Source organism: Alosa pseudoharengus, unplaced genomic scaffold, assembly GCF_046254945.1.
Source record: "Alosa pseudoharengus isolate Yale_2024_CS ecotype anadromous, Long Island Sound unplaced genomic scaffold, YU_APseudo_1.1 YU_APseudo_1.1_scf_4, whole genome shotgun sequence".
Classification (NCBI taxonomy): Eukaryota; Metazoa; Chordata; class Actinopteri; order Clupeiformes; family Clupeidae; genus Alosa; species Alosa pseudoharengus.
Window position 1 is genome coordinate 30,790,007 of NW_027468774.1, and position 27,505 is coordinate 30,817,511.

The 27,505-nt window shown below is 42.9% G+C and overlaps 2 protein-coding genes across 3 annotated transcripts in view; one reads left to right on the forward strand and one right to left on the reverse strand.

Annotated features, from left to right (window-relative positions):
* hdac5 (histone deacetylase 5) overlaps positions 1–10,473 on the reverse strand; it is a 77,137-nt gene extending 66,664 nt beyond the window's left edge. For both annotated transcript variants that reach the window (XM_076265857.1, XM_076265856.1), the window contains exon 1: positions 10,327–10,473. The gene's annotated coding sequence lies outside the window, so the exon portion shown is untranslated. The remainder of the gene's footprint in view (positions 1–10,326) is intronic.
* A 5,779-nt stretch (positions 10,474–16,252) lies between these two features.
* Positions 16,253–26,416, forward strand: cyb561 (cytochrome b561). Its single transcript, XM_076265860.1, has 6 exons — positions 16,253–16,534; positions 19,882–20,098; positions 22,609–22,707; positions 22,912–23,015; positions 23,524–23,681; positions 23,973–26,416. The coding sequence occupies exons 2-6, from the start codon at positions 19,885–19,887 to the stop codon at positions 24,160–24,162; spliced, it is 765 nt and encodes a 254-aa protein (XP_076121975.1). The 5' UTR covers positions 16,253–16,534; positions 19,882–19,884; the 3' UTR covers positions 24,163–26,416.
* Positions 26,417–27,505: the final 1,089 nt, after the last annotated feature.

The window sequence follows — 27,505 nt, forward strand, 5'->3', positions numbered from 1 at the left end:
AAAGTGTGTTATCATCTCCCAAACAGCACTCTGAAAGCTGCGAATGAGATGAATCACACAGCCCCTAGTCTTCTGAAACACTGGAAAAACTGCAGCACAGACAGAATACCCATGGTGCCTTTCGGCCAACCAGAGTGGACGTGCAGGCGGATGCATCAACCAACGTACACTGCAGCAGCAGCAGCAGCAGTAGCAGAGCCGTCCCCTATACAACCCCAACCTACTCGCCCCGAGACTTCTCCTACACTCAATCACTACTCCACCTCCACCCTCACTGATAAACCTGTAGGAGGAAAAGTTGTGTGTGTGTGTGTGTGTGTTGGGGTGGGGGGTACGCTAATAACATTGTACCAAGCTATTGTTGTTATGCGCGTGGGGACTGTGGGGAGAGCACAATCTCATTCACTTAAAAGACGAAGATGATCACATCAATCTATGCAAGATCACACTTGCTGGACCACATTTGCAGGATCGCAGAAGATGATACCATACGCAGTCAAGTAGACCACTTTTAGTCAGTGGTGTCTGTTTGTCCTAATATGTTTAAAATGGGAAGGGGCTTAACGTGTCAGGTAGGGACGGGTGGGACTCAGGTCATAGACAGAGCAAAGGTCATGATTGTAGAGCCCAGGTCACAGAAGGCGTGTGTGTCTGTGTGTATGTGTATGTGTGTGTCTGTCTGTGTGTGTGTGTGTGTGTGTGTGTGTGTGTGTGTGTGTGTGTGTGAGAGAGAGAGAGAGAGAGAGAGAGGGAAAGAGAGAGAGAGAGTATAGTATGTAGGGAAGAGAGGAAAAGAAAATAAGAGCACGCGCTTGCACTCTGGTGTGAGGGTCTTCTGGCCTCACCTACTGGTGGGAAGGTGGAACTACAGAGACTGGAGACTGTTAGATAACTCCTCTCCATGTTTTTATCCTGACTCTCAACCTTGGATCTGTGTGCATTAGAGGAGCTTAGCACCAGCAGACGAGTGATTAGATACCATCCAATACGCCATCCACGACAGAGGGCTGCACGCTTTCTAAACACAGAGCGCTGACCCATAAAGTGATGTGTCACCCAGCATGGTGGGATGGTTGAGTATGTTTGAGAGGGTTTGTGCTTGTGTGTGTGCATGAGTATGTGTGTGTACATGTGTGTGTGTGTTAGAACTGCAAACACTGGACAAAGGTCACCACTGCATGCTGTGGCACTGTACCTGTCTGTCACAGACACACATGCATACACACACGTATTTCTGCAGCTGAAATTCCTGGAAAGCCAAGGTCTAACAAGCTCCTTATTGCCTGGCTGGCACTGCTATAAGCCTTTATGAGACAACTGCTGAGGCTGATGAAAAATGAGCGAGGGGGGGGGGGCATAATGGTAGAAAGAAAGAAAGAATGGTAGAAAAAGGAGGGGAAAAAAGAGAGGGAGAGAAAATGACTGTGGGAAACAGTGAGAAAGGCGAGGGAGTGAGAGATGAATGACGAAATGAGGAATGAAATGAGAAAAAAGGGAGTTTGAGAAATAAGGAAGAAAAAATAAACAATAGAGAAAGAAAGAAATAAAGAAGTAAACAAAGAAACAATATGTAATAATCCCATTTAAAAAAGAAATATCAAAACAAATCAATGTAAAATACTCAAGTTTCTTGCCTCCTAACTTGTTTTAACATTGATAATCTCTACACTACAATAAATGGCTCCTGAAGTGCCCTGTTGCTATGTGAAAAAGTAACAAACATCAACAATGAAACCAACGCTGCTAGGCCATAAGCTAAACAGTACAATTGCTATGTAGGTAGGTGGCAAATGGATGAACCAAATCAAGTTTGTGTCTCTATTGAATTGGTTTGTGAAACTAGAGTCTCCACTAGCCACTAAATAATTACTGGGCTATGATTAATGATTTACTGGGAGCACTGATTAATACATTTGTATATCCTCACATACACACACACACACACTTACTCACCATCGTTCTTTCTTTCACTCACATCCACCCACCCACTTGCACACAAACACAAACACACACACAAACACACACCACACACACACACACACCACACACACACACACACACACACACTAAAATACTCTCATAGTTGCATGCTATATTGCCTGTTTCCAGTGTTGGATAATCACATTACCAGAGAAACTGTGGCTGGTTTGCTTTTTTTAAGCTAATTTATTTTCTGCAGATGACAGTTGCGTCATTCACATAACCCTGAGGGCAAAGATAGCAAGCGCTGTTTATTTTCATTTAACAAATAGTAGGAATTGTGCCCACACGCACATATACGCACAGGCAGGGACAAAGATACTCTTTGAAACGTCGCTAACACGTTTATCCCATTCAAGGTTACCATCTCTGATGCTCCTCACAAACAACACCACCATCCTTGCAAATCCTTCTGGCCAAAGAGCAATGCACTAAACAAATCTCATGCATACCAGAGCCACATTGGTGCTGAAAAGGGGACCAAGTCTGTTCCAGTTATGCTCTTGGGGGCAAAGGTGTACATTCAGCTAAAGTACAAAAATGAACCCCATGGTTACTCACACCAGAGGGTGTAGACATTTTTCAGGGTTCAAATGTCCTTTGGAGGTGCTACGAAAGAGGTGCTAAATAATAAGAATTAGAAAAGAACAGAGAAGAAACAGGGGTTCTATATAAATGATCACTCATCAGAAAGTTCTCACTAAAACAACTGTGGGGTTATGAGGGCACTCACACTCAGCACAACACTTCCTCTGGCTTCCTGCTCTCTTGTGAAGATATTGGTAGCATCGCTTGGCACTGTCCCTCCCTTGGAGAGTGGTGTGTGTGTGTGTGTGTTTGTGTGTGTGTGTGTTTGTGTGTGTCTGTGTGTGTGTGTGTATGTGTGTGTGTGTGTGTGTGTGTGTGTGTGTGTGTGTGTGTGTGTGTGTGTGTGTGTGTGTGTGTATTAAGAGCCAGGTACTTAAAGAGTAGTTAAAGCAGCTCCGCTCACTGGCCCAGTGCCCAGCATGATTCAAATACACACACACTTCCTGATTGCCTGATTTTGTTTCCCTTCTCTCTGTGGTGCTGTTGTTCCAGCTCCATGTTGAGACAGACCTCAGGTGATGAGTCGGTTTGGGGGTGGTGGAGGTGCTGGGTGGGTGGGGGAAGGTGGATGTAGATGGAGGCAACCGGCCACCCGTCTGTTCATGTGTCCTTAGGGGAGAATGCGATGATGCTGTGCTGCTAAGCGATGCAGGAAGCGTCGCCCTGGAGACACCACGGAGACGACATAGAGTCACAGCCATCCTGTCACCTTTGCGTCATTTTCCCAACGGCGAGCCCTTTCCCTCCCTCTCTATCTCTCGCTCTCTCCCTCTCTTCCTTTTCCACTTCCAAACGGCCGCAGTCAGACATCATTTATAAGGCCTCCTGCGTTCCCCCCCCTTGAAAAGAAGGCTTATGAAATCAGAACGGGAATTGCATGGGTGTGAAGTGATGAGGTCACACAATCTTATTTAACAATGAAGAATTGCACTGCCGAAGACATGCTACCGCTCTCAGAGCCTGCGGGTTGCTAACTACTGAAAGATGACTCATAACTTTGTACAGCCAATCTCGACACTTTAAAAAAAAAAAACACATATCCCAACCATGCATAATAAATCCAATTATTATTTATGTAATTCCCCTATTGGGGGGGGGTTGATACAAATGGTAAGCTATACCCCCATCAGGATTGGTAGATGGTGAAGCAACAGTCATCCTCTTATAGTAGGTGGATGAGTACTTGTGCTCTTACAGTGCACTGATGGGAACATGTCCCCCTATAGTGGGCGGATAAGAGACCCCCCTAACACACACACACACACACACACACACACACACACACCTTTGAGGTAAGGAGCTTGATCATTTCGCCTAGCGATGCTGCGACTAGAGGCAGGTCTGGCAGTGCTCCAAGCCTGACTCCCTTCTTCACTCACGCAAAGTCACAGCCACCGTGGGTGGGAAGGGGGGCCCGAAACGCACTGCAGCAGGGGGTGTACGACAGGGAAACAAAAAAGAGACAGAGCACTGCGCCCCTCCAAAAAAGAGAGATCGAGAGAGATGGGAGGAGGAGGCAGGAGAGGAGGAGGAGAATGACGAAGAAGAAAAATGGTCGTCACGACCCCTGCCAACCCTGCACCGGCTCTCCACAAGTCTCTCATGTGCCTCCTTGGCCTGCTTTTTAAGGGTCGAGGAGCCTGATTGGTTGATCTCAAGGCTTTGGATTTGACTGTCCTTTTGTGGTGGAGATCCATCATCTACAGTACATTCACCTGCACACGGTGGTTACGCAACAGCCGCCAAGGTTGGAGAGAACAGGACAAACATGTCCCCTCACAAATCACACCCAAGACAGCAGGGAGAGCTGGGAAATTAAGTTAGAACAGGGTATATTTATATATATATATATGTGTGTGTGTGTGTGTGCGTGTGTGTGTATGTGTGTGTGTGTGTGTGTGTGTGTGTGTGTGTGTGTTTGTGTGGAAGCAAGTTAAATATGTCTATAAGAGGGAGGTGAAGTGGGAATCTTACACTCTCTTAAGATACAGTAGCTATTATGATTTACTTTTACTTTACAACATTATTGTGTCTGTCCACCTATTTCATGTTGTTAACTTTGTCTGTCTGTCTGTTCAATCCCCTCCCGTGTGCATTATTACATGTCTGTCTAATTCCATGTATGTACTTCTATGCCTGCCTATGTGCCTATGTTATCTGTCTATCTGATTTCCTATTATGCCTCTCAGTCTGCTTGTCTTAAGGGTCATTCACACCAAGAACGATAACGATAACTATAACCATAATGACTAAAAAGCGTCCACACTGAACAACAATAAGCAAAGTCTATCCTTGTGTTAATGAATGTGATGGCTAAAATGTAATGGGTTCTGATTGTCTATTAGCTTTTTATTATTCTCAAAATCGCTCTGAAAGTGATCCCCAACGATATCGCTCTTCATGTTGTTATCATTATAGTTTATGTGTGAACGTCGTCATTCATATTAACAAGAACGATATTTGTAATAGTTATCGTTATAGTTATCGTTCTTGGTGTGAACGGCCCTTTACTCTGTGCTTGCCTGCCTGCCTGTATGTCTGTCTCTCTGCTTGGCCTCTTGCAAGTCCTTTCCTAGATTGCTGTTTGGTATGTTCAGCAGATGCTGTGCCCGTTTGGTATGAGAAGCGTTCTGCACGACATCATTACAGGGGTCAACAACCATCTCAACAGTTCTTCCTGGAACCTGAGCCACCGCCACCACACACACAGACACACAGCCAGCAGACACACACACACACACACACAGTATCTTTTTATGCATTTCTGAGGACTGTTTAACACCTCACAACCTCTTTCAGCACATATCACTCTCACACACACACACACACACACACACACACACACACACACGCGCTTCTCCTGCTCTCGATAATTTGCACTCTTAACATTGTGTCAAACACAGAGCTCCATCTTGGAAGTAGAGGGAAAGTAACTCTCCGTTGTCTCTCTTACCTCTTCCCTTTTCTCCACCAACTAAAGCAACACTGCTAATTATCCTCCATACAAAACTGCCTGTGAGAGAATCACCATCAAAATGCCAATGTACATGCATGCTGAAAGATCCCAGTTGAGTCTTAGGCCATGTAAAGAGTTTCAGCTGGGGATGTGTCTGTGTTGCTACTGTGCATGGCTGTAGCCATTAGTAGACCTCGTGGGGGAGGGGGATTAGGCTGGTATGTGTGAGAGGTTGTAGGTCTGCCATGCCAGCTGTTAGGCTAGCCAAACATCTGTTTTCTACCACTCTCAAGACTCCTCACTTTTTCCACTCCTTGGCATTCCTTCTGTCTTCAGCTAGGGGGGAAAGGGGGAGAGGGGGTATCTCCATGACGATGGAGGAGACCACACAACGGAACATCAAGTCAGGAACACCACACCACAGAGCTATAACACTTTTTAAATGGCATTCCTCCATGATGCAGTAAGTCGTTTTCGTTGAGAATAAATGAAAGAAATGAAGAAATCAAAATGCTTCTGGACTTATGATGCTGCAACTCTGTGGGCATGATAAACAGTGTTGTCACTGTGCAACATACACACTTCTGTCTATATCTCTCTGACAGGAACATTAGAATACAGTTATTTCACAGCAAAACACACTGACTGCATTTTAAACAAGTGCAGTCATTTTTTAAATTAACAAAGCAATAACTACCACACTTCATATTAATAAGGGCAAATGTAAGCAGTAAATTTCCTTGATGGAAATCACAATGCGCTGCTTATCATAAACTATCTGATTTATGGTCTATTAGAAGGCTACTGACAGAAACAGAATTTTTTTCTAAAGTATTAACCTTAATTTCTGCATTTAGCATTACTTAATTAAATCATACATCTAAATTTTATTTATCTAATTTCTATTGTTAATATGAATTAATATGAATGCATTACCCAGTGATAGCTAGGGGAATCGGGATGTAAACTAATCAGCTACTTAACCTTTTTGGCTGCTACAGGCGACTGGTTAATCAATGCAGACACTATTAAGGCCTTTAGCCTACTTTTAATTTCACTTTCTTCCCTTGTGTACCTTCAGTCTATAACATCTTTCTGTCCTCTACTAGACTCTCAGATGGGAAACAGATTTTTTTTTTACATGGAGTGGAAAAGGGGTAAAGGCTAGGAAACGTTTCCTAAAAGTATAAGAGTAGCCTTTTCTCACCAAGACATCTTTCTTTCAAAATCAGCATTCGGTTCTTTTCAGTTCTTTTTCCTGGAAGATTGTATCAGATAAAGACCACGCTTTTTACGAAAAAGCCCATCACCTCGAGCACACTGATAAGGATCCATTACACTGCACTGTCTTTCAGCATAAAAAAAAAAAACTTTTACTACAAGCCGTTTCACTTCTTAGAAAGTGTTCAAAGTACAAACACGTGGTAGGGCAACACTGTGCAGATTAATTGTGGTGATTAACGATTTAAAAATAGACCAGCCATGACCCAAAGACCATATGACGCCCTCAACAGCAGCTCTCACTAGGAAGAGCAGAGGAAGAAGATGTAGAGATAAAAACAAGTGTGCGCTGCCAGCTGTGTCTGAGGAAGACGAAGAACAATGAGAAGAGGGCGAGGATGATGAAGACATTAAGAAAACAAAGAAGAAGAAGAAGAAGAAGAAGAAGAAGAAGAAAAAGAAGAGGCACTTGCACATATTAGACAAAGATTACAGCCATCTTAAAAGCCTGAACATCTGTCGTTGGGGCAACTGAGGAAGGGGCCAGGCATTGCTGGGGCCCCACTAGGCACAGATGTTAAGGCATCTGGCAGCAGATTCACAGCCGTCACGGGTGACCAGGACAAAACTGCAATAGCACCAGTAGCAGAAGCAGCCAGTATTATGGCAATGGCAGGCGGAAGGCCAAAATCGATCAACAATTAGGTAGGATTGTGCCTATGTGTGTTCAGTCCAAAGGACATGCCGAGAGACGTAATGTATGTGTTCAGGTGTATGTGTCTGGAAGTCTGTGTAGCAGTGTGTGTGTGTATGTGTGTGTGTATGTGTGTGTGTGTATATGTGTGTGTGTGTGTGTGTGTGTGTGTGTGTGTGTGTGTGTGCGCGTGCGTGTGTGTGTGTGTGTGTGTGTGTGCGTGTGTGTGTGTGTGTGTGTGTATGTGTGTGTGTATATGTGTGTGTGTGTGTGTGTGTGTGTGTGTGTGCAGGTAGTCATGCACATTCAGCATTTACATGACGCCTCTCTCTCCACTTGAGCTTGTGCCGCCTGCCTATACTACTTATAGACACCTGCATGTGCAGTCAGTGCATGGATATGAAAAGAGACACACACACACACACACACACACACACACACACAAACACACACACACACACACACATCTACACAGACTCACACCACTTACACCAATGCACACGAAAATACAAGAGATAGGGGGGGAGAAAGAGAGAGAAAGAAAGAGAGAGAGAGAGAGAGAAAGAAAGAGAGAGAGAATGCATTTAGTGAGGAAGAGAAAGAAACAACCCCTAAAAAATAAGGTGCATCCATGGTTGAATGAGCAAACTATCAACAATGACAAGATCCTGGACGGTACTCAGAGTGCTGTTTACTGGGAGAGGTTATTGTTTGTGTGTTTGTGTGTGTGTGCGTGTGTGTGTGTGCAGTGTTTCCTCTAGGATTTTTTTAAGCAGTGGGGGCAGGCCTGTCCGAACCACCACCCCCCCACCGTCCCCCCATCCCACGGAACTGACAACTGACACTTCGCTGCAACACAAACAATTATATGTATTCACCTCTATTCACACACAATGAGGCATTATTTTCAGTTGTGATTGAGCTGTATATTTGGAGAATCTACAACAGGTCTGCACATTGAATTTTGAAAGGCAACTGCGACTATTGTACGTCTGCCCCATTTCTGATACCGTGGGGGAAGAAAATTAAACCGTGGGGGGCCGCCACTACCAAATCAACATAGAGGAAACACTGGTGTGTGTGTGTGTGTGTGTGTGTGTGTGTGTGTGTTTGATTTGACAAGGCTTGGCTGATTGACGGGCATCATGGTTGAAACACACGTCCAGATAATCTGACTGCCGCACATTTTGACACATACATCCACATAATCAGGCGCCGGCCAAGCCTTTCTCTGCTGATGGTCAGAACAACATGCTTTGAAAATCCTCTGCAAGCATGACCTCTACCCTCCCCTCTCCCATTCACTCACTCTATCTCTATCTCTCTCTCCACTCTCTCCATCTGGCTTCTACCACTCTGTTCACGCAAAACCCTATTCAGGTTCATGTAGCTTTTTAACTGATGGCCACAAGTCCTTGCATGGCATAAATGAAAGAGAACATGTACAACAAAGACGATCTGTCTGGATTGATGCCGTATTCAGCCTAGAAACCCATCATCCAACATGTAATTCCATTTCCCACTTCATTACAGTAGATTTGACCAGGGATTTTACTGTAGGCCTACTCTTCTCATACGGCACTTCATTACACAATTTTTCAACCTTATTCATCTAATTAAGACAACTGCTCTTATTGAATCTGTTTCTACAGTCACTATTAAAGTTGCCATCTGGCCTAAATTAAAACTATATAATGGCTGTATTAGACATCAATGAACCACTTTTTTGTGTGTCAATTTTAAACCAAAACTTCTTATGGCTTTTAAAAAAGTCAAGTTATTAAAAAACAATTACAATACACATTTCAGGGAAAGTGAACAACATATGACCATCCACTCACTTCAGCTTGATTAGGCTACTTCTCTACTATTCCTCTGACTCAGGGAGCATAACATACGTAGCCTATTACTATGTTATGATGCTAGTAGTAGGCCTGTCATTATAGTGTAATTAGTAGGCCTAATTATTATTATTATTATTATGTCAGTGAGACCATATGTAGGCTACATAACAGACATCGGCAAGGTATTTCGTTATCCTATAAAAATGCAAACTTTTACAATGCTTAACATTGTCACAAGGAAATGCAACGCCTTTCCCGCAGGAGTGCGATCCTGTCAGTCAGTTCTGCGTTAAAATAATAGGCCCTGAACATTGATCACACTACTATCCTGTAATGGCTGTGCTTTCAGCGAGACATTTTGATCCACACAAATGTATCCGAATAACAGGATTGCAAAACTTTAACCTTGAGGTGAAATTTAAACAGAGCCGCTGTCCATTTGGACAGAGCGTCATCACTGTAACAAAGTAACCGAAAAGTTGCACCGAATGAAAACGTGTATTCACCTTCAAAAGCAAATACACAAGCTAGTCGGTGGTAATGTTACATTATAGAGGTGAGAACGTCTTCTCACCCAACAAAAATGTCACTGCATGCTCGTTATACAGAGCTTCGCCAGGTAGGCTAACCCAGAGAATATGCTACAGTAATAAAAAACGAAAGGACATAATTAATACAACTCTGCAATACATTGAGTAATGCCAGTGGCCTGCTTTCCCTTTAAACTGCTGCTACGCCAGACAATTAAGCATTCCTCGTAAGCTCCTTGCAAAGCAGCGAAGTCTTCGAAAACTTATATTGCTGGGGAAAAAATCAGTTGTGATTGCAAAAGGGCGGACAACATAGCCTACCCGACAGAAAATGGGAAAGACCGGATGCATACAAACGATTTCGGTAGTTCCCAGCCAGACCACTGTCGATTTCTCCGAAAATATAGTGTAGGCTACTGCTGCCTGTCAGCGACCACCAAGTGAAAAGATGGTTAGGAAAAAAACTAGTAGCGTAGCCTATCTCACGATTTATAGATGTTCCGTTTAGATTACCTGATAATCACTGTTATTTTGGCCGCAGGATCCACCACCGTCTGTGCGTTTGAACGCAGTTCTCTGACTCGACGGGATCAACTGTTTCAGTTTTTTAATGAAATGTATAATTTTTTCCTGTCACAACTCTCTTTCCTCCATATTTGCAGCTCCTCTACCAACAACAACATTAATGACGCCCCCTGTCACGTGACCTTGTCTGTGTATCTAAAAATAGGACCTACAACCAACGAGTAACTCCAAAGCCCAATAAGTCAGAGGAGAAAACTATGCTACATCTCCAGGAGCAAATGGCATAGCTGTATTTAGCTAAAACAATATTTCTCTTGCTGTTATTATACGGCAATCGATTCAACAGTCTCGCATCCCAAAGTTGCCCGTTGAACACTTCGTGACGGTGCCAGCTCGAAGGTTGGAGCGCCCCCGACCGTCTGGAATAGGCTATCTACCGACAAAACCAACATGCAGAAAAATCTTCGAATGTCTGAGAGCACCAGATGATTTTGCAACCCTCTTTTCGTATGCAATGCTCCGAAAAATTGTATTGTTTAGATTTTTTTAAATATATTTGATTTTAGCTTAGATGTGGATGGGCATAGATAAGCTATCAATCAGTGAGCTGGGTAGGAGGAAGGTATGACGTCGTCAATGTACTTTTGTGGGAGTTGGTTGATGTTCTTCTGTCCATAGCCTACACACGCGCGCACATCCGCTCTCACACACAGAATCACATCTGTAAAAAGGTTGAGTTCTTTATTTCTTTATTTATTTATTTATTTTACTAGCCTAGGCCTATGTCTTTGCAAAATATCTCCGGATTTTTTGTAGTCTTTTTGAGAGAGCCCATTTCCTTATTCCCGGAGAAAATTCAGTCACTTGTGTAGCCTGCCCTACATTAACACGCAACTTAGCCTACAGTATGACCTGTAACGGTTTCCTCTACTATTCAGTGATGAGCTGGATTTAGCTGCTTCAGTGACTGCCACATGTAGCCTTAATGCATTTTTCACTGGCCAGAGTCTAGATGCTGGATGCCTTGTGGAATTAATTAGGTGTTGCAGTCACAGTAGGCTATGCTAGGCCTACTACTTAGTAACACTGACTGTAGCTTATTAAATGCAAACATACACTTTAATTTCGAATTATTACTGGCTAAACTAGCATTTAATACACAAATGAATCACTTATTGTAACTTAAAGATATACCTTGACTGTCTATACTGTCTTGAATTTCCCCTTGGAGATCAATAAAGTATCTATCTATCTATCTATCTATCTATCTATCTATCTATATATCTACCCTACACTAAAACTTAAAATAAACACACATGCACAATAAACAGCCATAATCCCATGAAAATGGAACACACACCTAGGCTACCATCTTCCGTCACCCGAAACTCAACCCAAACAATTAGCCTACTGCAATAACACGTAAATGTACTAGGGCTGTCAAAATTACTGATTAATTTCGATTAATTAATTTGAGAAAAAATAACTGATTAAAAAAAATAGTGCAGATTAATCGATTCTGTATGACCTTTGACCCCGAGCCATTCTAGTCAGTAAAAATTAGACTGTAAAATGAAGGAGAGAAGAAATCGTGCTGCCTGGATCATTGATTGGAACATTTTCTTTTAAAAAACGGCCTGATGGTGATAAAAAATAAAGTGTGGAAAATAAAGTCCTCTGCAATGAAATGCCTTGTATGTGAAAAAAAAAACCTCTTCCCGAAGCACTTTTGAATTTATTTCCTCAGCATATTAGGTCATATCATAAATTATTATGGCAATTATTTGAACAGTGAAAATAATAATAAAAGAGTTTTTGAACTTTAATGTCACTAATGCTGATTATTCAATGATTCATTTGAATTTAAATATTTAAAATACTTTCACAGCAAAAATTATATATGCGATTAATTTAGATTAATTAATCACAGAGTATGTAATTAATTAGATTAATTTTTTTAATCGATTGACAGCCCTAAAATGTACACGCATATAAAAGAAAACATAAAAGAAAAACACAGAAATACGCACATGTGCGCGCGTGCACACACACACACACACACATCATTTCTCCCATACACCCAGTAAACAGCATTCTGAGTACCATCTGGAAGCTTGTCGTTGTTGACTCTTTGTTCACAGCATTCAGGTAACCATAGACACACCTGGTTTCTCTCGCCCTCCCCTCCCCTCCCCTCCCCTCCACACACATATTTGGAACACAATCTTCATTGTGTCTGTCGTTTCAGTGTGTGTGTGTGTCTGTTAGAGAGAGTTTAAATGCTTTTCTACACCAGTGTTCATATAAGTATCAGTATGGTTGTTTTCACAAATGCAAATATGTTGGCTGTGTATTTGTGTGTGTGCCTTCATTAGTCTGGATAGGAGAGTCTCTGTGTCTGTTGGGAAAACTGTGCTCATGTTGGTTCTAAGTAGTATGCTGAAATGTAAATGTAATCTGGAGAAGCGGGAGGGACATGATGTTGCCAATTGCCAACATGACCGATTTTTTTTGTCTTACGTCATACCGTTTAAGTGAACTCAGCATGAAGCAATCAATGTACTCAGACTGAGATAAGACCAGTTTCTAAAAATACCACAGTCACTGTGGTTAGGAAAGGCCACACTGAACCACAAAAAGGGTTTAATCTGGAAAAAAGTGTATGGGTCTGTGTTTATGTGATATATTTTAACATTTTGTGTTGTGTGTGTGTCATATGTGTAAGTGTATGTGTGTGTGCGTGTGTATGGATGTACCTCTATAGCTGTCAAACAGATAATGACAGATAATATTGTCAAACAGGAGAGTGTTGATGGACAGGTAGTAGGCTTTTAACACCTGTGTGACCGCAAGGGAGGAGTCTTTATATCCACATTGGAGGGTGTTGCCTCTTATTTGAATGGAGATGTGATCTGTTCTTTCACTCTGACTAGGTGTGTTCAATATGACTATGTTGAGGACAGGGGGCATTTCTCTCTCTGCCTGTCTGTCCGTCTGTCTGTCTCTCTCTCTCTCTCTCATTTAGTCTATCTGTAGATACAAACATATATATATACATAAAGACAGAGATACACATTATTAACACAGATTTCCAGTTATTTTCCCTCTCTGTGATGTTCATGTTGACAGGTGACCACAGTCCTCTGTGTTGGGTTGTGTGAAAAAGGCTGTGAGTCATGGTTGACACCGCATAACGCTACATGAGTAAGTCTGCTGAAAGGACACAGAGCCTCTCACAGACCACTGTCCCCTGCATGTGTGACCGCCACCCTGCTGAGCTGTTACTCTGATGCACTGCTCATCACAGGTGTTTGGTGGGAGTTTTGTAGACACTTGTCTTTTACAGGTCACTATATGGCATTTGCCAAATGCCATCACCCTCTGAGTATCTGTCCTGTCAATGGTGGCCAAATGTGTGTGTGTGTGTGTGTGTGTGTGTGTGATGTATACTTTCTCACTGCACAATGAGGAGAGAAGGTAGACCCATTGACCTATTTCTGTCTCCCATAGTTTATAGGCTACGAAATTCGCAATATAAATTATCTGAAAATAAAAGTAAATTGTGTAGACGTAAAATGTGTGTGTGTGTGTGTGGTTTGGTTGTTCCACATAAGGTGATACTGCATCCAGGGATATCTTGCAAGTCCTGTGTGAATGAGTGTGTAGATAGTGTATGCTTGACTATATATAGGTCCGGATGTGTATCTTTGAGTGTTACCATCAAATTACATAATAACTGGGTCTCGCGAGAATACAGCGACCGCAGCGCGGTGGAGCGACCGTTGCTTTCTCCCATGCAGGCTGCGGATCCCCCCGGCCGCCTGCTCTGGAGACCAAACTGGCGCGTCGGCCCTGGTCAGCGCGTCCTCGTCGCCGGGTGCCGCAGAGATGACAGCAACCCTCGCGGGATGCTCTAAATTCGGAGCACGCAAAGAATGCGAGCTGGGAACGGAGCACCTTGACCGCTCAGTCAGGACCGCACAATTCTATTGGGTGTGTTTGGGTGTCCGCGCGCTAGAGAGAGAGGGAGAGAGAGAGAGAGGTGACACCAGCAGTTGTCTAATAGTCGCATTCGATCTCTCCTGTGCTACCCGTATTTCAGATTTTGCAGTCGATTGTAAATAAACCAAACACTTGTAAAAAAGCAGCTCATTCAGATTAGGTAGGCTAACTGAAGAATAACATGTGTTGGCTTGTAACTTAACTATTTGAAAGAAGTTGCAGGTGACCGCCTGGAGTGCCAAGTCAGAGAATTTGCAGTTATTAGGGTTTCAGCGTTCTTGGCACGCACCAATCAACCAAATGTAGGCTAAGAAAAGACTCAAGAGCAGCTCGTTTTCTTTTCTTTTGCCACGGTCTCAAAGACTTTCGAGGTAGCCTACCCTTTTGCTGTGAATGCAAATAACATATATTTCAAAACTGAGTAACCTTTACTATTCATACAATATACTACAATTCCAATCATATTCGATAATAGGCATGATGACCCACATGATCCATGCCGAGTGTCACACCCTCTCGAATGTCTGGCCTATCCATATGAACAAGCTCGTGTAAAAGCAGCTCTGGGGTCAGGTGGACGTTAACCTAGCCTAGGCTAGGCCTACTCACGTCCTTTTACAGCTGGCAAGTGCATGCTGTTGATCAAGACAACACAACAGCATAGGGCATTATCGAAGTGAGTTGAGAGTTTTGCTGCCTCTTGTCGTCGACGCAACCCTGCATTCACGACTTTGAAGACAAATGCACGGGATGGAAGGGCTCATGACACGGGCACATATGCTACATTTAGTCTAACACTTGTCATAATAAGTCAAAGATCATATCCATAGCCAGTTCCCATTGGACCAAGTGATAACGAGAAAAGCACGTTTGGGCTCGGCTTACTGAGGCTTGCCTGCTAAATTTGAAAGCGAAGCGTGATGAGTCAGGAGTGAGTCACCGCGATCTAGAATCAGCTTCGAAATGTCATCTCCCGTCAGCGGCTTGGCCTCCCACTCCCGGCAGAGGAACAGGCTACATTCAATGAAGAGAGGGGGAGAAGGTAATAGCCTAGAATTGGGAAAAAAGTGAGTGTGTCTGTGTGTGGCTATTGTAGGCCTCTACTGTATCTCTCCCAAACAGGTGTCTGGAAATCATGCGCTCAATGTTATATTCAATTTTGGACCAAACAGGGAACGTGGATGCAATACAAGTGGTAGGCCCAACTGTAGAAGGATACCGGAAAAAAAACAAGAGTCAGTGGCTGACTTCTGGTGAGGAGCCTGGTTCTATCCATCTGAAAAACAATCACAACCAATATGACATCAGCATGTCGGAGTAGCCTAAGGTGAAGGCCTAATCAAGGAATTAACGAAATTAGTTGCCTGTGGCTCATGCCAGGGCTACAGTTGGATGCTGTTTTGCGTCAAAAGATGGGTAGGCCTAGGGACCACCAGAATGAAAAGAACCCTGTGATTTAGCGGTGTAACGAACTCAAAGGAGTCGGTCTCCCTCTCGTGGTCTTTATTGGAATTACTGTTGGGCAACGTTTTTAAATTATAAGTAAATACATTCAGTAGAGCGAATTACATCGCAAAGTAGGTATTTGAATCTCCTATGCTAGGCCTATATCCTACATATTCCCATAAGCATGGTTTAGAGATTCAGAAAAAAACAGAGCAGAAAAGCTGTCAGTCAGGGTAGGCTACATGACGTGGCTCGTATCCTCATATTACCAAGGTAACCAACCCTTGAACAGTATTGGAGCCCTGGTAGGCTACCTTGTAGGCTACACCCTGCGTCGTTTGGCCACACCCCTGTCCATCTTTGAGCCATTCAGGAGTGTCAGGGGCGTGTCTTAGATGGCTGTCAGTTGCTAGTTCCCTAAACGTCACTGTTATCTATTATCATTACTTTTTTTTTTTTTCAAACCTTTTGTCAGAGTAACCATATACCGCTCACTGTAAACTACGCATGCAAGAAGAGCAGAGAAACAACATATGCCTATATAAATAGTTCTGAAACACGACATGTGTTTAATAACTGAATGGGCAGCTGAAAGTAAAAAAAGTGCGCACGCAACGCAAGTGTGAGGAAAAGCTTCAGGAAAAAAAGCTGGTAGAAGGAAACGGAGGATAAGAATTTTCAGGAAGACCACCCGGTGACCTGGTACTGAGGCTTTTTGAGGACGCACCTGTAGCTGTACAGTAGCGAGGTGAGTGGTATATTTTTTTAGATTTTGGAAGGTAAAGTTATCCGTCTCTGATGGCAGGTGTGGTGGCTCCATGACTGGTTTGACCCGAGTCACATCCGCTCCAGAGTCTATAGGCTACCTAGTTTAGGTAAGAGACAGGCGAAAATATTAATAAATGCACTATTACACATTCTCTATCTGCCTTGAGGGCGAAGATAGAATGCCAAGTCATACTTCTCTTGCGATGTTAGCCTAACTAATGGATTTTCACGGGTGCATGGTAGAGGTTTTGTAAGAATGACACCAGCAAGAATGAATTTGCTTTACACAACCAGAGTCTAGATCATGTGTGTTGAATTTAGGCTACCTCTCTTACATACACAGCGTCCTCTTAGACTGAGCAGATAGATTTGAGGATAAAACACTGTAACCTACTATATTTTATATCAAGTAGCCTACCTTTTCAAGTGAACAAGTTGCAGGTTAAACATCCTCTTCACCATCTATTTTAGAATTCAAACCCTGCCATATTAAGGTAAGCTACTATTTAGTTTTAAATGCAGTTCAGCACTTCATATTATTTTAAATCTTATAGCGCCTCAGTCTGAGAGAAATACTGAGTCCTCAACTGGGGGGGTATAAAATAATCCCATCTGGAAGGTTCTCATAAATATCTCAAGCAAAGTCTTGAGATCTCACATGTGTTTTGCTGTCTGGGTCTTCAGATTAAGTTATTCTGCAATTATTATGTTACAACTGCAGGTTATTCTGCAGTAACTAATTATGTTAATCTGGGCTGTGGTCAGATGAATGCAACAGAGAGCCGTAAGTACTAGTTGGCATGTTATGTCCTCTCTCTATTACTAAGAGGGCCACATCTGGCCCAGAAGTAGTCAGTAAGGCTCTCCTCTCCTTTCTCCTCTCCCATCTCTCCCTCCTCTCCTCTTTCCTCTCCTTTCTCCTCTCCCTCCTCTCCTCTCTCCTCTGTCCTCTCCTGTCCTCTCTTTTCTCCTCTCCTCTCCTCTCCCCTCTCTCCCTTCTCTCCTCTCCTCTCCTGTCTACTCCTTTCTCCTCTCCTCTCCCCTCTCTCCCTCCTCTCCTCTCCTCTCCCCTCTCTCCCTCCTCTCCTTTCTCCTCTCCTCTCCCCTCTCTCCCTCCTCTCCTCTCCTGTCTACTCCTTTCTCCTCTCCTCTCCCCTCTCTCCCTCCTCTCCTCTCCCCTCTCTCCCTCCTCTCCTTTCTCCTCTCCTCTCCCCTCTCCCTCCTCTCCTCTCCCCTCTCTCCCTCCTCTCCTTTCTCCTCTCCTCTCCTCTTCTCTCCCTCCTCTCCTCTCTCCTCTCCTCTGTCCTCTCCTGTCTACTCCTCTCTCCTCTCCTCTCTCCTCTCTCCTCTCCTCTCCTATTATCTCTATTGCTACATTTACATGTATCCATGTAGCAGACACTATTATCCAAAGCGACTTACAGCAAGATAATAACATTCAAGTTACAGTGCAGAGGAAACCTTAGGAATTACTACCGCATCTGTCAATACCATCACTACACAATACAATACAATACAATACAATACAATACAATACAATACAATACAATACAATAATATTACTAGAGTCTTACTTTACTAGAGGATAAGAGTGCTGATATTATAAGTAGCCTACAACTTAAGTGTGATAGGAGGAGAAAGTGGTGGATTAAAAGAGGTAGAGGAGGTAAGAGAGGGAAGTATATGGGAAGTGTGTATTAGGTGTGTTATGTTGTTGGAGGTGCTGCTGAACAGCTTTAGGAAGATCTGAAGACCAGGGAAAGATCTGAAAAAAAAAACTTGGTCATGCAGGCTTGCAAATGCAAAACTGTCTACTTTTTTTGTTGTGTATACATTAATGTTTTTAAACACACACACACACACACACACACACACACTGTAGTACATAGATGTATTACATAGTCTTACACTGAGACACTCTGTGGGATGCTGTGCATGGTAGCTGGGTGAAGCATGTGTAATCCTTAGAATTTATGCTTAACTGTTCTTGCCCGTTTCTAACCATTGCCAAAGTTACATGTTTATGACAAATAATGTAGAATATTATTTTGAATTATTACCATCCAACTTTGCATTTGGGTTCATTCATGAAAGTATGCATTTTCAATGGAAGACCTACATTTGTTTTAGTGGGCATTCACCTCTCTGGTCCCTCAGGTATTTGCTGAATTGCAGTTCTTTGAGTTTTATGAGTATGCATTTCCTTGTGACTTGCACATTAATAGCAGTTGATCCTTTATTGTCTATTGTTTCATTACAATTGGTATTGGTCTAAGCCCATTGTGACTAGTCAGGCACTTTTGGCACTCAATTCAAGCAGAGATATGGTTAACAAAAAATAACTAGGCTTATGATCCCTTCATTTGCTTGTTTGGTGCTGCTGAGAGTTGATGTTTTCACAGTGAGGCTGCCCCCCCCCCCCAAACACCATAATCAGTGTAGCCTGGTCACTGTAGTCTGACATCTACTCCAGAGTATTTTTGTCCTAGTCTGTCCACAATCAGATGGATCTTGTCATTGGCTCATTTCTCTTAATGTACAGTGACCGCTTGTTGGTCTGCATGTGTATGTGTGTGTCTTTATGTATGTAGGTGTATATGTACCGGTAAGCTTGTATTTTGTGCATCTGTGTGTGTGTGTGTGTATGTGTTTCTGAGTGTCTATTTAAGATTCAAGTAAATATTTATTCCCAGGGTGTAGTCTTGTGATTTGACTCACGGACTCGCAGTCAAGCTGGCATCTCACCCCTCCCCCACCCCTCTCTTCCTCTTCTTCTGTCTTGTCTTTAAAGAGCGAGGCAATTCAAAGTGAACCTAATCACCCACCCACCCACCCAGCACTCCTGCGCACACACACACACACACACACACACACACACACACACACACACACACACACACACACACACACTTACTACCACCCCCCTCTAAAGCGACCTTGAGTTTCTAGAAAGGCGCTTTATAAAGCTAATTTATTATTATTATTATTATTATTATAATTATGTCTTCCTCACAGCCTGTTGCTTCGCCTTTTGCTAAATGCCTGCATTCCATTAACCTAATCAGAAGTGAGTCAGCGTGTGCAGACTATTGATTGTCCTTTATCAAGACATCAATAGGGCTCCAGCATCTGCACAAAGTAGATCTGCTTGGTTATTCACACTGAACCTGTTGCCCCTCCTTACTAGTCTTAATTCAGTATCAATTTCATGTGCTTTTATTGTCTCGACTGTGCAGTGCACAGAATTGCCAAAGCAGTCTGCTAAACAGTTGTCTCTATTTCTCATGTACAAAATGTGTCCCTTTTTTCATTTCTCCCTTCTTTCAGGTGATGGAGGAGGGGGCGGCTTTACGGAGTTGGCGAGGGGCGAGTTCTCTGCCCTGGTACGTAGCAGGCTCCCAGCTGCTGGGCGTGGCCAGTGTGGTGATAACGGGCGTGTGGATGGGCCACTTCCGTGGCGGCTACGCCTGGGACGGCTCCTCCCAGGAGTTCAACGTGCACCCTCTCTGCATGGTGCTGGCCATGATCTTCCTCTATGGAGACGGTAAGCCAGAGGGGACACAAGGCACTCAGACACACACACACACACACACACACACACACACACACACACACACACACACACACACACACACACACACAGACACACACACACACACACACACACACACACACACACAATCACTCACTGACACACACAAACACACCCTGCTCAGTAAACACACAGGGTATCTGGTGAGTGTTTGTTGAAAGGATTTGTCAGTCTGTGTTTCACTCAGTCTGCTTTAGACACACTATTCCTGACTTTCTCAGACACATTACAGCTACACATGCAGCTGGCTCATCGTCATTTCACTTGAAATAGCCTTTATGTATTTAAAGGTTTTAATACAGTGCATGCAGTACAGTGCATACTAGAGCATTCTACAGTATACTACTGAATTACATGAACATTGAACATGTACCTAAGGCATCAGTATCAGTATTTCTGTTTACTCTTTCGCAGATATATGCATACATATAGACAAGACATACTGTACATATAAACACACATATACACATATGCACACACACACACACACACACACACACACACACACACTTCTTTATTGATGGATACTTCCTGAAAGGTAATCATATCTCTTACATTTACACGACAGAAAGAGCAGGCAGTGTCTGACTGGAGTGGCTGGTGATGTGCCACTGTGTGTGTGTGTGTGTGTGTGTGTGTGTGTGTGTGTGTGAGAGAGAGAGTGTGTGTGTCTGTCTGTGTGTTTGTGTGTGTGTGTGTGTGTGTGAGTGTTCCAGTGGGTCCTGTTTGCTCCTGATGTTTGCTGATCTGTGTCTCATCTGCTTACGTCCTCAGCCCTCAGGGGCTTCTTATCCACATGCACACACACACACACTCTGTCTCCCTGAAGCACACACACACACACACACACACTCTATCTCTCTGAAGCACACACACGCACACACACACACACACACACACACACATACACAAATGCATATACAAACACAAACACACACACACGCACAATCACATTTTCTCAGAATAACACTAACACTTTCTTTCAGAAAATGATACAAATATTCCCATAGGTAGATACACATCAAGTGAACTCAATCACACACTCTCATGCACACACACACACACACACACACACAAGAAGTCCACAGTAATGTTTTTATATAGCACAAATTTGATTTCCATCCGGCCCTTTGTGCACACACACACACACACACACACTAGGACCCCTTCTACTGACATTTTCTTGTGACTACAAAGGGTGTTTTGTCCTGCTGAAAGCGTTTGGCTTGATTGCTTTCCTTCATCCTCCAATCGCAGAATCTTTGATTACAATCCAATACACACAGATCAGCAAAATTCTCCTCATGTTCTTCTAGCTAGCTGTTCACCCTGTGTGTGCCCTCAAAAACTCTCATCGGCTCCAGAAGAGGTTCAATATGTCATTGTAAGTGCCTAAAACAGTGACAGGTGCATGACAGAGATACCACAATGCCGGATTAATGCCATACTTGTTAAGAAGTATGAATGTATGAATCAAGTGTTTGTCCAGGCAGTCAACTAGTATGGGGTGCATTTCCCACAACCATTCCTAACCTGTTGGCAGTTTAGTTGGTTGGCAATGGGAAATTGCATTGCAACCAACAAAGTTGTTAACTTAGTTAGCAACTATGGTTTTGGGAAACGAACCCATGACTAGTATGCAGGAAGTGACCAAGGAAAACAGAGGTGATTGACAGCTCCTTTTATATAGTTAATATTTCTAGTTTTTTTACAATTATTTTTGCTTTGAGAAGCTTGAGGCAATCAAATAGAGGTGATGCTCATTGTCTTTCTAATCTCTTTAGCTGTCTACATTAGATTCAATGTCCTGCTACAGCAACTCGATTAGGACGTTCCGTCTGAAAGGCCACTGGGCCATTAGTGGGCAAGCTGCCTCAATTGAGTGAGCCGTAGAGATAGCCTCGAGGGGTTTGACCGCAACCTCAATAGGCCAGGTAAACAGGAGAAGTGCATGTCACCACCAACCCCCCTCACAGCTCCTGGCCCCTCCCAGAGAATAGCCAGTGGATCTGGCCCAGAGGTGGCCCAGATCCATGCCAGAGATAGTTGCTGTCTGGGTCCTGAGTGACTGGTCATCACAGTCTTCTCTTCCTGACTCAAGCACAGCTGCCTGACAGGTGGTGGCCATAAAACAAGATGGCTGATTGCTGAGTGACCTTCTCTGAATGGCCACATGGTGTTTGTGATGGAGGGCTATTGCCTGAGGCCTAAACAAGTCTCTGTTCCTAGCTGTATCCATGACAACAAAGGAAGATAACTGTCTGTTGTACTGTGCAGCTGTGTGTCTGTCTGTGGAAAACGATCGTTGTAAAGGGGCACAATGAAACATTTTGTTATTATGCAAGACCGTTACATTAAAAAGCTGCCATACCGAACTCCTTAACACCACTGAAGTGTTAAAGTCATAGCTATTAGTGAAATTATTAATGTTTCTCAAGACATTTTTCTTTTTCCGTCCTCAGCCATTATGGTGTACCGTGTGTTTCGAAATGAGCCCAAACGCAGTGTGAAGATTCTTCATGGTGTGCTACACTTCCTAGTGCTTTTCATAAGCATTATCGGTGAGATCAGTCTCTTTCTCTGTCTTCCCCTGTGTGTGTGTGTGTAAGAGAGAGAGATCTGGTTGATACAAGTTTTCGGTAACAAGAATATTTTATCAGATATTTTTTGTTATGCATAATTGAATTCAACTCAGTGTGTTAACACTAGTGCTGTATTTTCATATTTGAATTCGACTCAGTGTGTTAACTGTATTTGCTTCTCAGGGATAGTGGCAGTGTTCCAGTACCATGACGCTAACAACATCCCTCATATGTACTCTCTGCACTCCTGGTGTGGAATGCTCACTTTTGTCTTATTTATTGCACAGGTAAACCCATGTATAATCTCTCCTCTCCCCTCAGCAGCGTAGTCATTGCAGTATTTCAATTTAAGTTGGACCAAACCTTTGTTATACAGAGCTGTACACTGATCTATTGCATCTGTATTGCCAAATTCCATGATTGCATTATTTTCTTTGAGGAAATATTGAGTTAATAATGATTGCAATGCACAATGCACAAGTCTTGAATTTGTGCTAAATCCTAGAGGGACTAGTGATATCACACACCTGTAAAACGGGGTTTTATCAGACAGATGATGTCTTCAGTAAAAGTTTTATGTTCCTTAATCCTCTAATAAAAAATATCCTATCTCTGTTATTAACCTTATCCGAATATGCCAGAGGTGATCTGAACCATTGCCCCCCCACAATGCCAAGGCAGTAGGCTGTATGTAACGAATGTAACGCTCATTGTTTGGGTGATTTCATTAATCAGTGGCATTAAATGGTGACATCAGCAGCATCTCCATCACGCGTGAGTGCTTCTGTTTTCCAGTGGCTACTGGGGTTTTGCTTCTTCCTGTTTCCGTGGACAACCACGTGGCTGCGGAGCCTCTACCTGCCTCTGCACGTGTTCTTCGGTCTGTCGCTGTTTGGCCTCGCCGTCGCCACCTGCCTGCTCGGCATCATGGAGAAGCTCCTTTTCGCCATCTCGTGAGTCAAGCTCACTGCTGCCCCTTCTTCGCTTCCTTCTCTCTCTCTCTCTCTCCCTTTTTTTGCACTCCCAGCTCACTTCTGTTTCAGTCCGAAATATTCTCTCTAAGAGATGGATTCCTTGCTTGACTGGAAGAGGCGTCTTATTTCTATGCGTAAAGACTTCCAAAATAGTCTCAGTCGAGGCTTGCAACTTAACAGTACCATACACAAACTGTAAATAAGCATCTTTCATCTATTGACTACATGTGAAAGAAAATTTGATCCGAGTCTCATTTTTGTTCTCCACAGAGACACCTACTCAGCGTATGCTCCTGAGGGCATTCTGGCCAACACTTTGGGCATAATTCTGCTGGCATACGGAGTGCTCGTAGGGTACGTGGTGACCCGTGACGAATTCAAACGCCCGCCTCACCCTGAAGAAGAGGCCTTGTCTGTGCACTTTAAGACCCTAACAGAGGGGGGTGCTGTTTCTCCTTGATTGCACCCTCTCCATGTGGTTTTAAGGGGGGAGGGGGGGAGTAGTAGAACTGGTTTAGGAGAATATGTGACAGTAAGTTCCACAGTTTTTCTTTAGAGAGATAAGAAGAGACAGTCAGACTTCCCATGATTTCTGTTACAGAGAAAGTGTCAAATGCATTTATAATAATGCTGTTTTGTAATGTCATTGCCCACAAGGTCATTCAACTTCAACTTAATTTCCTTCATAAATACTCATGTGGTCTACAGTGCACTCTTCCAGGAAAACCCAATCACTATATCGTTAGGGTGCCTGGAGTCCACCACTGGCATAGTCCAGGGGGTGGAAGACGTTCACATTAATTTGGGGATTGGTGATCACATTACACCCTAATCCTAATCTGATGAAAAAGCATAAGATATCCAGAGTGTCTGACCCTAGGGCAGACTGGCCTTGTTTTGGCCAGAACAGCCATATCTGTTTAAGAGTTGGCTTCTACTTATGGGCATTATTGTAACTCTAGAGGGGTTCAGTACTGCTTCACACTCTCCACTAAAGCTACATCAACACTATTCCGTTTTCTTTGAATCAGAAACACTTTTGTTAAATTTGCCGTTTTTGAGCTCCTGCAATTGAGTGATTTTAAAATGCTGGAGGCCCTGTTTTCATTGGATACTCCGGCTTTGCTTTTTGATGTGGACAGGAAATTCCGCAAAAATCTGAAAACAATGACGTAGAAACTACTTACGGTACAAAACCAATTCTGATTGGACCATGCTAGTGTGATGTTTCCTGACTCTCCTTGACTCACTTTGACTTCTACTACTAGCATGTCAGAGGTGAATGCAACATGGAGAACAAAATACAAGCTTTACTGGCTTTGCTATCTTTAGTAGCAGCTGTAATGCATTCAAGTTTTACATCTTACAATCGTCACAGTTGCTTGAATGGTCGTGTGATTTGTGTGAACGGACAAGTCATCCATGCTTCAGGTGTCCAGTCCAGACAATGTTCCGGAATCGCAAACGTGAGTCTGGATGGAGATTGTTTTAGTTTCAAAAGAAAACTGGAATAGTGTGGATGTAGCCTCAGGCAAACTATGGGCTTCACTGTGTAGGAGTAGGTGTTGGTTTACTCCTCCTGACCACTTGTCATGTGTGAAAGGCACAAAACTGACCCAGGATCAGCAGCTTCTTCCCTAATTCCTGCTGTTTTTACCTGTAGATGGCCTGTAGATGTAGAGGGTTTGTCTAACCGTCAGCAACACTTAACACAAAATATTTGAGTTGTGCCAGAATGTAATGTGCCTTTATAAACTCCAGAAGTGCCAAAATATATATCTATAACATTTGCCAGACTAGAACTACCTGCCAATACCAGTGTTCCGACTAGTAAATGGTTGTTTTTGTAAACCCCACAAAATAGCCAGACCTTTGATGTTATCCTTTCACAATCGAAATATTTCACATTCCATCCCACTGGTTCAGCTAGTTTCGGTTTACTAAAACAAACTCCAAACTTACGCCAAAACATCTAATGATTTAATAATTATATTAACAAATTATTGAAGAATGTACTGTATATATTCTGCTGACTCTAGTGTGTGTAACTAACAGTAAGACTAATTAGCTTTGGCACTGGTAAAGCTTTCTGCACTTTTCTTTGAAGCCAAGAGCCTGTGACTTGAATAATATTGTTTGTTTTACGAATTTCTTTTCCCAAAGGCCAGAGACATTAGGTGCTCTCAAATTCGTATCCATGTGCGTGGGGAAGGGAAACGGGACCCAGCTACTGACGATCTGGGTGTTAGAACTGCCTTTACAGAACATAGAGCATTCTGCATGTTTTTTGTGATTAGTGTTCTTTCAGCAACAAAATAACATGGCGTGTAGCACAGCAAATACTGATGCCTCTGTGCCTCTATTCATTAGTGAATGGCTGTCCAGACTTTTTTTGTTTGTTAAAAACGTTCCAAACTTAAATATACATTTCATCTGTCAATTAGTGTAAATCTATTGTGAAAAAAATATTTCTGTCTTCAGCGTGACCAGCTATTATCTTCAGAATTTGGAAAAGAACCAACCAACCGTGTCCATGTGTATCGCTGTTCATGTTTACAGTGCATTTTGATACTTCTGTCTATGTAGGAAGTGATGCTTGTGACCAGGATGAATGTTGACAATTCACTCTTAGTGCTGTGTGTAATGTGTGATATTGTGTAATGCTGTATGTGTATAATGAAAAACAAACAATAATCAAACTCATTGGCAACCAACATGTCTCACAGTCCATCTTTGTTTTTCACCTTGTTTTCTTCCAAGTGGTAGCCATTTTTAAATAAGTACAATATTTCCTCATACATACAGCCAATTGTACAGTTTACAGTCGCTTAATGGGGTTCAAAACAAAGCATTCTCCTTTGTCACGGTCCTCCTTGGCAAAAGGTTACAACTCACATTTACACACAATTTACAGAAACCTGGCTCTCAGCAAGCCCTGAAAGATGAAAAACAAAACAAAGTACAAAAAAGGATAAAAGATCAACTCTTTAAAGACTCATCTCCTCTCCACAATGGAAAAAATAAGTATGCGCACAAACACACACATACACGCACACACACACACTCCATTGCAAACACTCGCCAAACAATGTCTTTGCTTGAATGTGTGTGAATCAGCAGAGAGCATGCATTCTTTAGTGGAATCTTTATGTACAGTCATTTACACAGAACTTATATATTTATACATATAAAAAACAACATTGGCTGAAAATACTTCCCGTACTACATCCTGCTTTGACCTCTGACATCACAGACACTTCCTGTTATTTCCTTCTAGTGAACTTGATTCTGTTGTGATGTTTGTCAAGCCACCTGGTAAGGTCCAAAATGAATTCACTCATGAAATCCTTTTCATTAACCAGTGAGGGTTTGGACTGAGAGGAGGTGTCCATTATGTCTAATGCCTGTACCCTCTCTTCAATGTCTGATTTTGATCTTTGCAGCAAAGGTGCTGAAAAGAAATAAAATAAAAAAACTCAAATATGCTCATCTCAAGGCCTTCCTTTAAGCTTAGCGTGAGGGCAAGGACACATGGTATTATTTAAGAGCGGACTCAAAGCTGAGCCACCGCTAGCTGCCAATAAGCGCGCATACGTCCAAACACCCGCACTCTCAGACAGAGTGCCCCTTCATGGCTTTACTATTCTTAAGATAGAGTCTCCATGGTCCACACCGATGAATCTCAGCCTACTCATGAGTGGACGGTAGACTTCATGCATTTCTCTCAATTTCTCACTAGTTATCAAATGACCCCTAATCACGGAGTGGCAGCGCTGCCCTTTAGTTTCCTGTCCAGCGTTAAA

What these genes read in the sequence shown, in the direction of transcription:
- cyb561 (XM_076265860.1), top strand. Translation starts at nt 19,885, where the DNA reads ATGGAGGAGGGGGCGGCTTTACGGAGTTGGCGAGGGGCGAGTTCTCTG. An exon ending in TTGTCTTATTTATTGCACAG is followed by an intron (nt 23,016 to 23,523) that starts GTAAACCCATGT and finishes TCTGTTTTCCAG; the next exon opens with TGGCTACTGGGGTTTTGCTT. An exon ending in AAGCTCCTTTTCGCCATCTC is followed by an intron (nt 23,682 to 23,972) that starts GTGAGTCAAGCT and finishes TGTTCTCCACAG; the next exon opens with AGACACCTACTCAGCGTATG.